Raw genomic sequence first — 17,996 nt, 5'->3', positions numbered from 1 at the left:
AATTTGTTACCTAGTTCAGTTTTCATGTATTTATAATTCTCCAGAAAACTTCAGTTAACTTGGGACAAGATCCCTGAGAGACAGGTTTTACAACTTTCAGTTTTGATCATTCTAGTTTTCAAGCTGCTCAGAATTCATTTTGTGAAATGAACAATAACCGTGTAAGTGATGTGCACATTTAATCCTGTACCATATGTACCCATAGTAGTGGTTATTTAGGCCCCTTCTGTTACAGTAACACCTAATGATCATTGACTTGACCTGTAGGTCATGACCTTTTCGGACACCTGTGAAGGATTTCAGATGCTGAAAAATACGGGTGAAATTGTGAGGTTTGCTGGGTCTTCGCACTGCTTTTTAGTGTAACATGAGCTTGGAAATAGAAGATCTGTTGAACAACTTGTTGAAGTAAAGGTGTTCCATTTATGGTTTGATTTACACAAATGTTCTGGACTAGAATAAAGGGGGGAACCATATGATGTGTCCACACCTAGTTACCACCAACAAAGGCATCACTCTTTTAAGGCATTAAGTTTAAAAGAAAAAAAGGTTTGAATTGTTTTTAAGCTTCCCGACCATATTACTCTGTGTAAAAACAATCCTATTCCTCTGCTTCTCTACTTTTTCATGTTTGAGGCAAGCCTTCAAATACAATTTTTGTTACCTTAAAGTTCTAAGTTAAAAGTTCTATCTACTGAATAACTGTTAATGTTTTACTTATATAAACTATAGTGTCAAATTATATATGCCAATTAATCACATTTTGAAATTTAAAAAATTTTTACAGCAAAAGTAAAACAGCTGAAATTAATTTCTTAATCATTAGTGAATTTAGCTTTTCCCTTGAGAGAAAATCACTAGCTGGTAGTCAGATATTGTCATTGTTTTTTCCTTTTGGCACATGATGTAATTAACGATGTGCTGAATAACTTTGAATTAGAAACTTTTTATTCCTCAAAGTCTGAGCCATGCACAGAAGCTCTTGGAGTCAGACATGAACAACATCCTCAAGGCAGCTGCCATCGGCCTCTACGCATGTGCGGGCCACCTGTCCACATGGCTTCATGATCTGTAAAAAGTCTTGCAGTCACAGAGTCACAGCCATCTATCGCCATGGTTTGTAGTACTGACTGGTCTTGCGTACATTTACTTTAACTTCCGTGTCGGTGCTATTCCTATGATGCCCAAGACAACCTAGTGAGAGAAACTGAATACTAGGGAGTAAGATGGTCAGGTTGGGTTCAGCTTTGGAGGGCCACAAACCATTGTAATTTATAAGATTTTTCTTCATACCTCCTTTTCTGCCCCCAAGGACTAATTTTTACCCTTATAAGCATGTAGGCTGTAAATGGATCCATTCTTCAGAGTTACTTAAATCCAGCTATTTATATAGTAGGGAAAACGTCTATTTGCCACCTTGTATTCCTTTTTTTTCCTGCTTCCAAACTAGAACCTAGCTTCTGCTATTCTATAGAAAAGACCATGGCCCCAATACAAAGAAGTTCATTTTTACCTTATTTCAGGGGCCCAGATGCTGCAAGTTTAGAGGATTTTTTTTTAGGGTACCTTTTACTACTCAGTTTTCATGTTACATATAAGAAAGCTTTGCTTTCCTCAGGTAGTAGCAGTTTGACACATTGGTCAAACTTTGGTGGTACGCTGGTTTTGGCACATGGTGGGTATGCTGTGGCGTGTTGGTTACAAACACTATCCTGTGAATCCTAGGAGCGATGTATTTTGGTAAGCTAAATGTCAACCTTCTGGCCAATCCAGAAGATTAAAAGGATGGATGGATGGGTGGGTGGATAGAAAATAGGTAAACCTACTGAATAAATCCCTAGGTAGGGCTAACGTGGAGTAGTCCACTGAACACGTGGCCGTTCAGGATAAAGGCCTAATTTCCCTGGAGCACTTAACTCTGCCTTTGATATAAACTGTTTTTTAAGCCATTGATATTTGGAGTCTTCTTTTTTCAAAGATAAAACCAATCCTACCTTACAAGATCTATTTTAATTTCTACCTGCCTGAACTCCTTGGCAGAATTAAGTGCTGTCCAGCTCTAAGATGATAGAATCTCATGTTTCAAGCTAACTTCTAAATCATTTTAAAATTAACTCTTAGCAAAATCATTTTTTCTTTCTCTCAGTTGTTACATCCCTTTACTCTTGACTTTTGAGCACAGTTTTGATGATCCCCTCTCCTGTCCACATGTGGAGAGGTTTCATTCCAGCCGCCTTCACAATCGCTCATCTCATGGACGCTGTTGGATCTTGTCTTGAAGGCTGTTGTTGCTAACCACTGGCATTTATTTCCAGTGTGTATTTTAACAGCTAATGAAGACCTGGACCGTTCCCAGGAAATATGGTAGAGGGTACGTGGCTTCTAAGATTTTAGTAACAGCAGGTCCTGCTGTCACATGGAGTGGTGTATTGTGAGTATGAGACATGATTGCTGTGAGTCCAGCTGCTCCTAAATCAGCAGTCAGATGTCAGGACTTGGATGGCCCTCCAGGTCTTATTGCTCAGGAAAACCAGGTATCTCATGCTGTTGTACACTTCCAAGTACTGCAAAATTCAGAGTGTTTTTCATTAACACTGAGTTAAAAGGGCAAAATCTGCTAAAACATTGATTCAGCTCATATTTCTTAAGTTCTTTGGTAATTTGGAGAGTTAATGATACGAGTTAATATAATATGGTAGTGACTTTTATTTTGATAAACTCAATTCCTTAACACAGTCACTTTAAAATAATGTATGATATCTAATATTTTTTTAAGATTTATTTATTTATTTATGATAGGGAGGCAGAGACACAGGCAGAGGGAGAAGCAGGCTCCATGCAGGGAGCCCGACGCGGGACTCGATCCCGGGTCTCCAGGATCACACCCTGGGCCGAAGGCAGGCGCCAAACCGCCGAGCCACCCAGGGATCCCCATGATATCTAATATTTTGTCAGAATAAAGGAACAAAATGAAATAAGGTGTTGAGTTTTCCAAAACAGTAGGAAATACTATGACAGAACAAAACATGTATGCATATATTTAGGTAGGTTGTTTCCTTCTTAAGATCTGTCCATCCAGCTATTGGAGTGGCCTAAAAGCAAAAGTTTTTTTTTTTTGTTTTAAGATGTATTTATTTTTAGAGTGAGTGAGTGCAGAGGGGTAGAAGGAAAGAATCTTAGACTACCTGCTGAGCAAGGAGCCTGCCACCTTTCTCAGTCTCAGGACCCTGACATCATGACCTGAGCCAAATTCAAGAGTTGGATGCTTAAGTGATGAGCCCATCCAGGTGCCCTGAAAAGAGTTTGTTCTTAAGGAATAATTGGGAGTTATTTAAAACCAGCAACTACTCTCACTTCTTTTGAAGTAGATGTGGTTTAAGCAAATAAATATGTTGAATTTACCCATCTTCAAAATGTCCATTTCCCCTTGATGTACTCAAATTTAGTATTCCCTTTTCTTTCCAAGTATAGAACTGGGGCAGTAATTTTTAACTTTGAGAATCTGATGAAGGCACCCTTCAGAGGTGCATCCTATAACTTAAGGCCCGTTTTGTTTTTTAAAGTTTTGAAACTGTTACAAGCTTATTTTAAAATACAAATACAGTCTTTCCTCAATTGTTGGAGAGTAAGTTACCACCTGATGCCCCATTACCCGGAATGCTTCAGTATTTCCTTCAAAGGACGTTGTCCTGTAGAACCACAATATAATCCTCAAAATCAGGAAAACCTCATTCTTCTTAATGCTAACCACCACCCAATCCTGAGACCCCATGCAAGTTTTATCATCCTTTCCATCGGAGACTCCTGGGTTGTCTGCAGCCTCCATGTCTCACTGGTCTCTTTCTGAAGGGTTTTAGAATAGTCTTTACATGACTTTCATGACCTTGACACTTTGGAACATCACAAGCCAGTGATTACGTTAGTGCACCCCTTGATTTTTGGGTTGTCTGTGGTTTCCTCACTGTTAGATTCAGGTTAGGCATCTTTGGAGGAATGCTGCAGAAACAACGCAGTCCTCTCAAGTGGCACACAGTCTCCATTTATTTCATAACTGATGCTGTCTACTTTAATCAGTGAGGCTGTGAGTACTAGGCTTTCCTGTAAAGTTATTCCTCCCTCTGTTATCGCGAACATTTTGTGGGAAGAACTTTGAAACTGTTTAAATGTCCTGTTCTGAATGTGTCTTCCTACTTGTATCAGTAGGGACTCCTTTTTTCTTATTCAATATTTTAATCCATTATAACCATTTATGGTGATGCTCACATTGTCCCCAGTTTGTTTGGCCAGTGAGTGTTCCTTCAAGCTGGCTTGTGCATCCTTTCAACATGTTCCTATTCCTTAGTACCGCTCTCTTGCTTTGGGCACAAGAAGATATTCCTAGGCTTATCTGGGACTTTCCATTGTCCCGTGTCTCTCTCCTGGTTCTGTTTCTTGGGGAATGGTGTGTAAAAGCCAATATTTAGGGTGTGTTTATTGCTGTTGGTGCGAGTTACATGCGTATGTACATGCACACACATTTTCTTCTAAATGTATGTATTTTGAGATAAGTTCATTCATGGCAGTGCCCCCAATTCCTTGCAGACCTTCAGGGTTCACTCTAGTCTTCGCTTGTTCCATATTTGTGCATCTCTTCAACAGAGGGGAAACCCGGCTCTCATTATTCCTAACTTTTTAATTTACTTGAGCAGTGCTCCTGTTTGTGAACTGACTCGTCTTTCCCCTGCATGTTTGCTCTGCTCATCACTCTGCCTCCTAAGGCTGTGCCCTGCTCACCTGCAGATACCCCCGCCCCCCCCCCCCCAACCACTTAGGCTCTGAGACTGCATGCTGACTCTCTCTTTCCTGGTCTGGGGGACACACAGGCCCTGGGGTGGGGATTTCTGTCTTCCTCAGCTTCTTGAGGGTTTTGAAAGATTCTGGAAGAAAAGGGAAAAGCCTTTAAGTCTTGAGAAACCTATGTCAGGAGATTTTTATTAAAATGAAGAGGGAGAAATGTTTGGATATAGGGGTCTTTTTCTAAAGCCGGAGATAATGTAGAAAACATTTCCAGGCTCACGTATATTTTCTGTGGCAGACATGGAAGCCGGTATATCTCCCAAGTGGCCCTGGTTCTTTTTAGTGAGAAATCAAATTTAGATCTTTGGGTGCTGAGGTTGCTTACTGCTACTGAAGAAGTCATTTCTAGGACTTTGGTGTGTAGGGCTGGGAAAATTTTTTTCTTTTTAAACGAGAAAACATTGATTTCTTATGCATCTTTCTAATTTATATTTAGGATTAGAGGATTTTTATTGAATATACTTGGCTTTATATTTGTAGCTCTTCTTTACATTGAAAATCTTGGTTCCTAGTGAGCTTATGTTGTTTGCTCACTCTACCTGTTTTTCAAAATGACAACCAATGTTATTTTTACAACAATTTAAATGTTATGTGCAGTTCTCTTTGTACTTAAGATACAGCTTATAAAATGAAGTCTATTCCAAGGATTCTAGCTTCTATTTCTGTTGCCGTCACACTGTTCCCTCACTGCCTGTATAGGTTATGGTTTTTACTAGTTTTCAGTTATCTTTCTGTAGTTTCTAAAAATCTGTGTGTGTATTCTCCACATTCTCAACTGGGAAGTTGATACTTTACATATACTGCTCTGTACCTTGTTTTCTACTTAATCTACATTGGAGGTCACCGCAGCCACACATGGACATCTGGCACTTTCCCTCTGCAGAGCACTGTACTAGAGTGCCAGTTTCTTCAATTAATTCCCTCTCGATGGACATAATTAGGCTGTTTCCAGTCTTTTGCTGCTGCAAATAATGCCACGATGAATAGCCTTGTGCATATGTCATTTGGTATTTTTGCTACTGTTTCTTTGGGACTGATCCCTAGAAGTGTGGGATTATTGGGACAAAGGATAAATTCATATTTTTGTTAGCTAGTGACAACCCCCACCCCTACGCCCCCCACCCCAGAGAACTTGTGTTCTAACATTACACAAACCTAGGAGCACCAGCAAGAAGACTTTTTCCCTTGAGTTTTGTTCCCAGACTTGTCAGACTTCTGTATTTTGGGGGCAGTCTTTTCAGGAGGAAAATGATGTCTGCTGTAGTTTTAATTGGTGCTCTTATGAACAAGTAAACATTTTCATGTTTTAGGACATTTTGTTTCCTTTTCTGTGAACTGCCTGTTCATATGTCTTGCTTATGTTTTCTTTAGGTGTGTTGGGTTTTTTCTTCTCTCTTTTTAGAAACTTTTTATGCATTTAGGGATATTAACCCTTTGTAATATAAATCCTACCATTTCTTAAAGATCTTATTTATTTGAGAGGGCATGAGCAGAAGTAGCAGAAGGAGAAGCAGGCTCCCCTCTGAGCAGGGAGCCTGACGTGAGGCTCCATCCCAGCTCCCTGAGATCATGACCTGAGCTGAAGGCGGACACTAAACCAAGTGAGCCACCCAGCGGCCCCTATGTCCAACCATTTTTCAGTTTTTAAATTATCGTTTTTTTTTTTTTTTTGACATGTAGGTTTTTATATAGTAAAACTTGCTAATCTTTTTCCTTACTGCTTCTGAATTTTGAATCCTAATGTTTCCTCCACTCCATGATGAGGAAGGAATTCCCCATGCTTCTTTTAGTGCTTAAGTGTTTCATAATTTTTTTTAATTTTTTTTTAATTTTTATTTATTTATGATAGTCACAGAGAGAGGGAGAGAGGCAGAGACACAGGCAGAGGGAGAAGCAGGCTCCATGCACCGGGAGACCGATGTGGAATTCGATCCCGGGTCTCCAGGATCGCGCCCTGGGCCAAAGGCAGGCGCCAATCCGCTGCGCCACCCAGGGATCCCAGTGTTTCATAATTTTACATTTAAACCTCTTACCTGTTTGTAATTTATCCTAAGTACATTTGAGGAATAGATCCCATTTTTTGCTTTTTCTGTGTGCTTTGGAGATTTTGATACATGCTATTTATCAGTGCTTCTTAAAATTTTTTAATGGTACTATTTAACTTAACCTAAATTTATGGTAAATGCCTTTTGGAATCCATGAAGGAATAGAAGAGATCTAAACTTTTATCTTTGATATCTTTAGAAAATGGAATGATTTTTTTTGGAAGTCCTTTAGTTAGATTGAACAGGTACAGGAGAAACTTGAGAATATCTGAATCGATCAGACTCCTTCAAGAAAAGAAAACCTCTTATTATTCAAGTCTTGGGAACTATTTCAAGAAATTTACAACCACAGAATTGGCATGATTGTCTCCTTAATTAGCCCAGCCCTCTTAGTTCATTTGCAGTCTTTCCCAACATTAAAATACATGTCTTATTTATATGTAAAGAAAGGTAATTAGAAATTGAAGTGTGGCCCTAATCACATCGTATTGATAAGATTCGGAGATATTCTAAAAGGAAACACTGTTGCCATAACGGGTTTATAAAACCTTTAGCTGATGGTATATTTATACTTGGGTTTTTTGGTAACTGTTCAAAAATGCATTATGTATCAAAGTAGAGGATTCTGTATATGGTCATATTTACCCTGGAGCTGGAGCAAATGTTGGTATCTATCATCTTTTCAAAGTACTTTGCAATTTCGTAACCAGATTTCCCATCCAAGGAATTTACTCAGAGTGAGGTATTTGTGGGATTGTTGGGGGTTGGGGTGGGGGGTGGTGATGGTGGTTTACTTCTATTCTTTTAGAATAACAGAGTCATTCCACTGAATGCCAGCACCTTTTGCATCTTGCTCCCTCCTTGCTTAGTTGAGCCAAAAGGTATAGTTTGTGTTGTAACTCCCACTGCTCAGGAGCTAGTAGCTTGGTTTAGGAAATTAGAAGGTTAAGAATCACTGACCAAATATCTTCATTTCTTTCTTTCTTCTTTTTTTTTTTTTTTTTAAAGCAAGCAAGATTCTGGGAGTCTAATGCTTACTGATTTTTAAAAAAATATTAATCCATAATCTGCTTTGTTTAAAAATGATTAATGTGGGGGCACCTGGGTGGTTCAGTATGTTCAGTGTCTGCCTTTGGCTCGGCTCATGATCCTGGGATCGAGCCCCACATCAGGCTCCCTCCTTAGTGGACAGTCTGCTTCTCCCTCTGCCTCTGCCATTCCCCGGGCTTGTGCAGTCTCGTGCGCTCTGTCAAATAAAATCTTTAAGAAAAAAAAAGAGAAACGAATATTTTACTGTGGACTTTTGGGCATTGGGGAAGCAGAACTGTAATCAGACGTTCCTTAGATATGTCTTCTCCAGAGGTCCTTTCCCGTATTTTATTTAGAGAAGACTCCTTTCTGCCGTTTAGCTTCATCCTCTATTACATCATTGCAGGAATCCCTCAGATTGACCTTCATTTAAGGTGTTCCCACTGCTTTTATATAAAAGATAGGACAGTTTAACTTCACCAAGGTCCCAGTTGAGAGCTTGGATCTTGATTTATTTTGCGTTACACTGATGTTCAATGGCACTGGTCTGATCTTGACCTATTTGAGAAGGCAATGCTAACAGTCATGTGGGTGATGCAGGCACCCTTTCCTTCCTGGAAACACCTGGAGACCTACAGGCTCAGGTGGTTGGGGGTCAGGAATGTAATCTTCCTGCCGAGGGTTATTCTCGGCTCCACAGGCCAGGGGTGAGGTGGGTAGCTTGTACCTAGAACCCCTCGCCCTCACCATGCTGCAGTCCCTGTAGCCCTTCTGTGTTTCGGGTGTGCTTCCTACCCTCCTCTTACTCTTACTTGTCCCCTTCTGTTCCTTGAAAAACATTCTTTTCAGGAAAGGATCTGACTTCAGTTCACTTGATGTATATCAATGTGAACTTAAGAGATGCTTTGATTTTTAGCTGCCTTTCTAATCATGAAGGAAGAGAAATTTGGTCCCTTTGTAACAATTTCAGGTATTAACAAAAACAACAACAAAAATGGGTTAATTTAGTGCAATAGAAAAATCTCCCCGCCCTCTGAAATGATGCCATGGTGACAGCCATGCTCTTACGCAAGAAAAGCATATTCAGGAAGAAAAGGAGAAATGTGAGGAACAGCAACACTGCCCAGCATGACAGCAAATACAGGCAGCTGTTTACTTGCCTTACTGTAAACGAAAACCATGTGACTGTAGTTCCAGGATTTTTATTTCTTCTGAGTGATGTTGAAGGCCGTAAAGAGTAAACACTAGAGCAAAACTCTCAGATAAAAGGCCTTGCTCTAAACGGCTCCAGAACTTCCTGTTTCTACAGTAAGACCTGTTTTGATGTGTTGGATACTCACTGGTAGCTAGCAGATATTTTATCAATGCTGTTATCTCAGCCGCTGTACTTTGGCACTCTCCTTCCAGAAGAGAAAAGTGTCTGATTATTCTCTTAATTTCTGTAGGTTCCTAGCTCATTTGACTTATATTTTCTGAACAGAGAAAACAGAGATGTTCTCTTGGAATTATTTTCCGAGGCTTCTTTGAAGCATTTTTCCCCCTCTACCAGTAGAACTAAAATAAGTAGTAGTTGCTAATTAGTGTTGTGCGAGATGGGATCAACATCATGCTTATTAGTCTAAGTTTGTGGTTTGTTGCAACTACCATTGCTAGAAGTCTGTTGTTTAACACTTTGATATATAATGAGCTAGACAAGGATTTTTTTGTGTGTGTGTGTGGTATTGCTTTTGGCAAAGGGAAAGAAATCAAGAAAGAGCAAAAACCAATATGTACTATAGAAGCCCTGTGTATAACTGGATAATTGGAAACAACTCCAACATAAAATAAGAACAGTTTGGCAAACTATGACACATAGGATGAAAATGTTAAAAATGTCTTTAGACATATGAATATAAGCTAAGTTGAAATACAGACCCCAAGATGGTATAGACACTGGTTAAAATGATGGGAAAGAGTCCATTTTGTTAGATCCTGGCATGTTGCTTCCAATGATTTAGGACTTAATCCTTCCGTGCCAGCTTCTTCATCTCTAAAGTGGGAATGATGGGATCTGTCCGTCTGTATCATAGAGTTGTTGAGAGGCAGGTCCGTTTGGGAAGGCATTTTGGAAATAGATACTCTCCAGAGTAAACACAGGGTGGATTTTCACCTTTGCCCTTCAGAAAATTAGCACCGGATAAAAAAGTCACAGACTGTGCTTCTAATCTCAGCTCTGCTGTTAGCTGGCTGTATGGTTTTCTTAGCCTCTCTGGTATCCATTTTCTCATCTCTAAAGTAAAGAAATGGACGAGATCTTCTCTGAAGTCATTTCCAGTGTTCAGAGTCTGCAGGAGTTTCAAGGCTTCAAAAGCAGGCTCTACCGCCAGTTCTAACATATGTGCTCTTTGTCCTTGCCTTTTTAGATGGCATCACTTTGGTGCTTATTTGCTCATGTTCAAGCTTTGTCTCAAGAATCTGGAATTTAGTCTTTAAGTGTGCCTGTGGTTGTGTGAGGTCTAAAAAACAGTTCTGTTTTCCCTGGAAGGCTCTAGGTTTTGTTGGGTTTCGTTAGTATTCTGTTGTATTATTAATTTTACAGAGCATACTTGGATATGAGGTTAGAGGTGGGTCAGGTTGGTTTTTTGTTTTCATCTTAAGTTATGTTTATTTATTTTAAACCAGAAGTTTGCAAACATGAAATGGACAGCTTGACCACAAGTTTGAAAACATTATCCTCGAGGCCATCTGTGCCTCTGGGCCACACACAAAAGGGCGCCCCATTTCAGTGGCCGCCGGCACCTTGGCGCGCTCTGGAGCCTCTACTATTGCTTGCCTTTGGGCAAGTCCCCTAATCCCCTTGTGCTCCACTTTCTCCCATCTGTACCCTGCCTGTCCACAGGGGCTCGGCCAGGGCTGCCCGGGGACTGAGGCCCTGCCCTTCCTGGGGATAGAAGGAGAGGAATAGAAGGCAGGGCAGACTGCCTTTAACGGTGTCCGCGTTCTTTCCTTTTTCTCCTGCCCTCCCTACTTATTAGCAGAAATCTAACTCTGAAACTTAAGCCCATCCATCATAATTACACGTGTGAGGTTGGCCAGTGGTCTCAATTTGAATAATAAGTTAACTAACTTTGAAATTATAGGTACAGTCTTCTATAGTCCATATCCCCATTCTTTTCCCACTTAGCCCTACAATAGTCTTGTTATCATCATTAGTATTGTTACACTATAATTGTGGAGACTCTTAAAGGTGTTCATATTTGGTTTGAGAAATTGTCTCCTAAAGGATTTTATTAGGTAGAAAAACAAGAAAAGAATCCTTTTATTGGCCCAGGAAGGCAGGAGATCCATACCTTTTGTTTCTGATGTTGTTACTCTAAAACCATCCTATGAATGTTTAAGAAATGTGACCATTTGGGGGAAATGATTTAAGTGTCAGGAAAATGCAGGATAATGGCATTTTTTTAGAATAGGACTTTTTGAAATGAGTAGACAGGGCACTCTTTAACCTGAAGTTAAAAATCCTTTGGTTTTATAATAGTAAACTTGAGACTGATTTACAATTGGAATTGGATGGATCACATTTAAATTCTTCTAACATTGCTGACCTCCTTTGGGTTTTTAAATATGTGTATGTGTGTATAAGAAGCACATAAGATTCGACTTTAAAGTAGATGTTAACGTTAAAAAGTGATAACCATGGAAAGAAGTTAGAGATTTGTCTGTACAAAGTAAAACCGGAAACTTTGGAGTTCTAAGTATGTATCGTTGATTGTGGTGATTGATTTTAAAAGGTCCTTTATTGAAGACCTTTCTCCTTTTCGTTAGAAGACTAGATAGTCTGGGCTTTGCTGATTACTTCTTAAGAATAAAGTCTCCAGGATCCAGTCCTTATTTGCAGTAGGGGTTTTGCTATGCCCTGTCTCGATAGGATGTCGCCGTGAGCACAGGCTTCCTCCCCGGTTCCGTGCTGTGGGGTTAAGTAGCCACTGGTTCCCCTCACGTCCGGTTGCCTTCGCTTTAAGAGTTAATGATGTCTGCAGGTGTGTTGGGATTAGCACTGTAAAGTTGTGTAAGGGCTTTTTCTTTCTTTTGATCTTCCGAAAGGGATGAAAGATAGCCATTAAACTCAAGGGATTAGGTCCCCTCTCTTTAAAGACTTTTAGGTACCATAAATATTTTCACTTCAGATGTAAGGTGAAGAATTGTATACATCTGGGGGAAAATGGGTATTTTATATTACCAGTTGGAAATTACTCAGTTTCCACTTGCAAATGAAATGATCTTTGTTAGAAATATTTTCTCCCAACCCGTAGTGGACTGAGATTGGGAAAAAAATGTGTGGGTGTACAGCTCTATAGTTACGCTGCTTCCTCATCTATTCTTACAGCTTTTTCTTTTTTGTAAGTTAATGTGTTGCCTGCCTCGTGCCTCCCCCCGGCCTCTCGGATTGTCCGCGCTTTGTAGAACTCTGCTGGGACACTTCAACTCCTGCTCTAAAACTTTGAGAACAACTCCCATACTCCCATATTTGGTGTACGTGTGTGTTCAGTTTTTAAAAAGAGGCCCTATATTTTGTCTGTCCTCTTCCTTTAGACTAATGCTACTCAGAAAATGAAAGGGAGGTTGAGGTGCTGGCGGCAGAGTTCGACAGTCAAGGTTGCTGCCTGTCAGAGCGCTGGTGGAGACCAGGCGCTGAGTCCAGTGTAGGGAGTCTCGGCCCCTTGAGCTCTGCCCGACCCCCACCCTTCACCCCAGAATGGAATGCTGGGGACTTTTTTGTCCTTTGTGTTTTCCTAGGCTAGATTATTATACCACTTAATGGATTATTTTATCTCTCTCTGTATTTCGAATTAGGCACTTAGAAGAGGAGGGGTCAGGTTTGGTGGTGCCAGCCCTAGAATCTGCCTGTTAAGCGGGTGTTCCTGTCCCGTTACCCATTTACATAATCAGTCACTTAGATTTAAAACACACTAGTTGGCGCAGTGGTCTCCTGTATCTGTAGGACTATGCATTTTGTGTATTTTTTTTTTTAAGATTGTATTTATTTATTCATGAGAGAGAGAGAAGCAGAGACCCAGACAGAGGAAGAAACAGTCTCCATGCAGGGAGTCTGATGTGGGACTTGATCCAGGATCATGCCCTGGGCCGAAGGCAGGCGCTAAACAACTGAGCCACCCAGGGATCCTGCATTTTGTGTTTTGTCCCAGGGTTTGGGAGCGTGCATATGGGTTATTTGTACTAAGCTGACAGTGATGGATTCTGCTATTTGCTGTGACGTATGAGCAGTACACTCAGTCCTTTCCCAGAGTTCCTTGTCCCTTTTTATTTTATTCTTACCTTTTTATTTTTTTTTTTAATTTTTATTTACTTAGGATAGTCACAGAGAGAGAGAGAGGCAGAGACACAGGCAGAGGGAGAAGCAGGCTCCATGCACCGGGAGCCCGACGTGGGATTCGATCCCGGGTCTCCAGGATCGCGCCCTGGGCCAAAGGCAGGCGCCAAACCGCTGCACCACCCAGGGATCCCTGTTCTTACCTTTTTATTCAGAGAAAATTTGGGGCGATTCAGTACCAGATTGCAGGGACTTAACAGCATGCATATTTGAACCCCAAAGCATGTCTTAGTGATGTGAAGAAAGGCAAAAATAAAATTATGCGTAGATGATTGTAAGAGATGGTCAACATAAAGCACCAGAGGAATTAGTTGAATATAGGCAATGGCAGGGGGTTGAAGATTAAGGCATCGAGGGCCTCATGCTTGATAACACTGTCCTGCGTTGGGATTAGGGGTCTGCTCAGTTACCGCCTTAAACCTCTACTTCCGATGCTTCATAAAATTATAGGAATGATTCGATGTGTAAAGCTTATCCAAACTTTGGGCCTATAATATTACTCGAAAAGAAAGACGGGGCAAAAAGAAACTGTGAAAGGTGTTTGGCAACGAGCAAGAGCAGGAGCTCACAAACTCTTTGAAGGTCAATTAGCCAGAAAATGTGCTAAAGACTGGGTGCTGTGCTGCGTTACTGGCCGGGAATTACCCCCAAGGTCCTCAAAGTGGTCCTGCCGCTTGAGCACAGAGAGACAATTACAGACCTTGAGGAGATGCTACAAAAGCTTTAATTAAGGGACTTACTTACACCCCACTAAGTTTTGGAAATTAAATTCTTGCTTGTGCTTAACTGATGTTTCTTTTGTCTGGGCTTCCACATGGATTCCAGCAAGAGAGCACTATTTTCCCCCGGGTCTGTTTCATGTCGGAGGCCGTTTCGCTGTGATGGATACCAGCACAGCTGAGTGTTTAATCCGCGTAGGGAACCAGGTGGAAAAGTGGGCTCAGGGCTTTGTGCCAGCCAGCATTTGGCACAGGTTGAAAATTGGAGCGTTTACAACAAACCAGGGACTCTGGCTTAGGCAGGTGAAGAACAGTAGTAACTACAGTTTTTACAATTTGAATTTTAGAATTCCATTCACAGGGCAACAGGATTTTCCTTGAATTGGCAACTTTGTCTCTAGACCGACCCAGCAGGCTGCTCTTTCTCCAGAGGTGCCTGTTTGGTTTTTGTTGAGTTTAAAGTGGCCTCTGCCTGCCATCCGGGTCTGGTTTCTTACAAGCCCAGACCCACACTGAGCCTCTCTTTGGACGTGACATCTTCTGGAAAGACCGATTTAAGTTGCATCCAGTTCCAGCTCGAGCATTACGACCCATCCATCTGCCGGACTTACTGAGCCCAAGCACTGTGCTGCTGCCGGGAGGTGCTCTGGTCTCTGAGCTCGGGCTGGTGGCTAGCTTGGTCGGCTGTGTTCCCTTTGCTTCGGCAGTGAAGCAGTGCTCTCAGCTACCTTCTTTGGAGCGCTTTGTTTCTGCCTGCGAAGATGGGTTTAAGCCACACAGTCTATATTTTCTTTCCGTGTTTTTAGCCCATACCCGTCGGGTTTCTCTCTGTAGCCTTTGAAGTCCCTGTTGTGCGCTCTCAACTTGTGATTGTGAAGAACCGAACTGTAGCCTTGCTCTAACCGACCGAAGAGGAAGCAGGTCATAAGTGCTTAGGTCCTAATCTGACCTTGTCAGAAATGAAAAATTGTAAGAAAATGATCCTGGTCATCGCAGGCTGAAGTGTGTAGTTTTCAGCAAAGTTTATACAGAAATCCATTCTTGAACTTAATTTTTACATGTCGGTGCGTAGGGGAGGATCAACACTGGAGGTGAGGCCAGAGGCCCCCTTTGGTGCAGGGAAGGGCCCTGGCCCGGGGCTGACTAGGGTGTGCAGTGGCTCCCACGGACCTGTGCGCTGGGCTGAGGGTTTTGGTATTCGCGTTATTTAAAATGCTCTCTACTTGAATGTTTTAAGTAATGTGTAATATGAATTTCAGTTTTCTTTGGAAAGAGGGAAAATTGCGGTTAGTGATAGGAACATTTTTGTTTGAGTACCTGACTGGTTAATGACCTGAAGCCAAGTGTGCTCCAAATGTCCGGAGAAAGGGACAGATGGCATTATCAGGCTTGTTCACTAAAGAAGAATGTAACTGAACTGTGCTAAAAAAAGTGCTGATTCCAAAAGTTGTTTTATGAAGTAAAAATCCTAAGTTCTTATCTCTTAAGCTTTATTTTGCTAACATTGTTTAGAACTAGCACATCTGGCTTAGATTCTAAAATAGTCTGGTTTTATGCTTCAGTTAAAATGAATCCAATCAAATTGGAATTTGTAGATAAAAAGGAAGGATTTTGATACACAGTGAGGATTCTTAAACATGGCAGGGTTACCAGTGGAGGTCTTAAGCTTCCTTTCTGGATGGCCTTTAAAAGTAGGCCGGTGGGTTTTTCCACTTAGTGGAGGGTATTAAGCTCTTGTTCTGTAGGAAGGGGTGACGGATGGTGGGAGGAGGGTTCCCCAAGTCTGGGTCACCCCACTGACCACCAGCCCTTTGTACAGGCCTCACTGTCATTCAGAGATGTAGGTGGGGGAAAGTTTTATAAATTGGGTTTTTGTGTTGATAGTGTTAAAATAGGCCCCGTCATCAGGTGCAGTGAGTTCCTGTCACTGAGGCTCTGCATTAGCCATTCGGTTTCTGTGTTCCAGCCCCCGCTCAGCCCCCGCTCAGCCCCCGCTCAGCCCCCGCTCAGCCCCCGCTCAGCCCCCGCTCAGCCCCGGCACAGCCCCCGCACAGCCCCCGCCCCGCCCCCAAGTGTGGAGCAGCGTGCAAAGCCAAATAGGAGTTGCAGGTGCAGTTCAGTGAAGGTCTGGCTTCCCTGAGACAGCGGAGAATTGCTTAGTTTGGGGGGGGGGGGCAGTGTGTGTGTGAGGAACAGGCCACCTTATATTTCAGCCGAGGGGAGCTCTGGAGTTATTTCAGAATGATGATTAAAACTGTTTTTTGGGAATATAAACACATCCGTCTGGGCTGACTGGGAAGTATGTGTAATGGTCCTGTGTCTTTATGGTGTGGCTGGTACTGACTTGTGAGCAGCGTGCCGCCCCCACCCTGCTGGATTTCTTCATCATGTTGACCTTGGAGCCGGTAGTAGAGACTCAGCAGTTTATCCTTTCATAAATAATGCACTGACTGAACCGGCAGCTGCAGGCTTGCGGCCCAGCCCGCTGGGTATTTATAGTTCATGCCAGTAAACGTTTGCATTGAATCTGTCAGGAGCTGTGGGCCTGAGCCCCTTTTCAAGTTGGTGGCAAGTGAAGTGAGTCAGCTTTTTTTTTTTTTTTTCTTTTAAAACTTGAGTAGGGAGTGAGCGTTGAACTCTTGTGCTCTCTCCAGCCGGCGAGTGCTTGTCTTTAGCTGCCTGAACCTCAGTAACAGTTACCAGTTTGGTGAGCCCGGAGGAAGAGTACTTTCTGCGTGTCTTGAAGTAACTCTGGGTCAGCCCAGACCTGTTTGCTGCTGGCCTTTGCTGTGGTTTTACAGACGATGCTCTGAAACTGCTGAGGAGGTGCTTCCTCCAACAGGAATGGGGGTCGAGGCCACCGAGGACCATGCAGATTGTGTTTCTCTCTGTAATAACGTAGAAAAGAGTGAGCTTTGGATAGTAACTGAGTTCAGGGTGGACTTTTTAATCCAGCAGGGATGACTATGGAAAAACCTGTTTCAGAACAGGTTCTTCCCATGCAAGGTCATCAGTTTTACATTTCGTCTTTCCCCTTTGTCCTTCCTCCCTTTGGAGCTCCCCCAGGACTTCTCCAGCTGTGCTCCTCCAGCCTCCTTTTCTTGATCCTTCCTGCTTAGAGCCCTGTGATTAAAAATAAAAAAAAACCCCACAATCAACAAAAACCCATACAGGGCCCTGACTTTGATCTTTCTCTTAGCCTTTTCCTTGTAAGAGTTCCTTGCTGTAATATCAAATATTTCTTTTTAAGATTAGAAAGTGTGAGGACAGCACTCTGGTTTCCTAGCCTGTGGCTTAAAGAAGTCATTTTTCACAGACTAGTGAGCCTTAGGTGTTAAATGTCTGTTGACACGTTTACCAAGAGAAACATTGATTTCTCTTCTCTTTTTCAGGCTCTGCTTTCTTCCCCGGGAGATGCGCGGAGATCTTGGCCAGGGGTCAGAGCATCGGGAAGCTTGGGGTCCTTCATCCTGATGTCATCACCAAATTTGAGCTGACCATGCCCTGCTCCTCCCTGGAAATCAATATTGAGCCTTTTCTGTGAAGATGGGTCTCTGCTGTGTGACCCTCCCCGAGTATCCCCTCCTCCTGCCCTGCTGTCCTGTAGTCCTCCCCGCAGGGACCATCCATTTGTGCTTTAATGTTTAATAAAGGAGAAAGCCATATCTGGCTCCGTGGGTCAGTGCCGCCCGCCCCCTGCATTAGGCCAGCTCATGGGAACACTGTGTCTTAAGGTGCACGCTAGGAAAAGCCCAGAGGATGCAGGCTCCGAGTCTTACTGATGAAACAGGATAGCTGAGTAGGGTGTACGGTGCCGAGTACGAGAGAATGGGAGATTTCTAGTTAGTTCTCGGCGCTTGACGTGTATGCAGCATTGGGAAACCATTCACGAGTGGTGATGGTCCGGCAGGTACGGACTTCGAGGTCATTTTAAAGTGAAAGAAGAGCCTGTCCCACAAGCATTAGAAGGTGAGTGGGTGTTTTTACTAATGTCCT

At 42.3% G+C, this 17,996-nt stretch overlaps 1 protein-coding gene across 1 annotated transcript in view; it reads left to right on the top strand.

The window, feature by feature from the left end:
• Positions 1–17,665, top strand: part of FARSB (phenylalanyl-tRNA synthetase subunit beta) — a 66,975-nt gene extending 49,310 nt beyond the window's left edge. The window contains exon 17 of the mRNA XM_055344971.1: positions 17,393–17,665. Within this exon, the coding sequence (XP_055200946.1) occupies positions 17,393–17,544 (152 nt within the window). The 3' untranslated portion in view covers positions 17,545–17,665. The remainder of the gene's footprint in view (positions 1–17,392) is intronic.
• The last annotated feature ends 331 nt before the right edge of the window (positions 17,666–17,996 follow it).

The sequence above is a fragment of the Nyctereutes procyonoides genome, unplaced genomic scaffold (genome assembly GCF_905146905.1).
Source record: "Nyctereutes procyonoides isolate TBG_1078 unplaced genomic scaffold, NYPRO_anot_genome, whole genome shotgun sequence".
Taxonomy (NCBI): Eukaryota; Metazoa; Chordata; class Mammalia; order Carnivora; family Canidae; genus Nyctereutes; species Nyctereutes procyonoides.
Note: the sequence above shows the minus strand (reverse complement) of the source record. Positions and strands in the feature narration are given on the sequence as shown.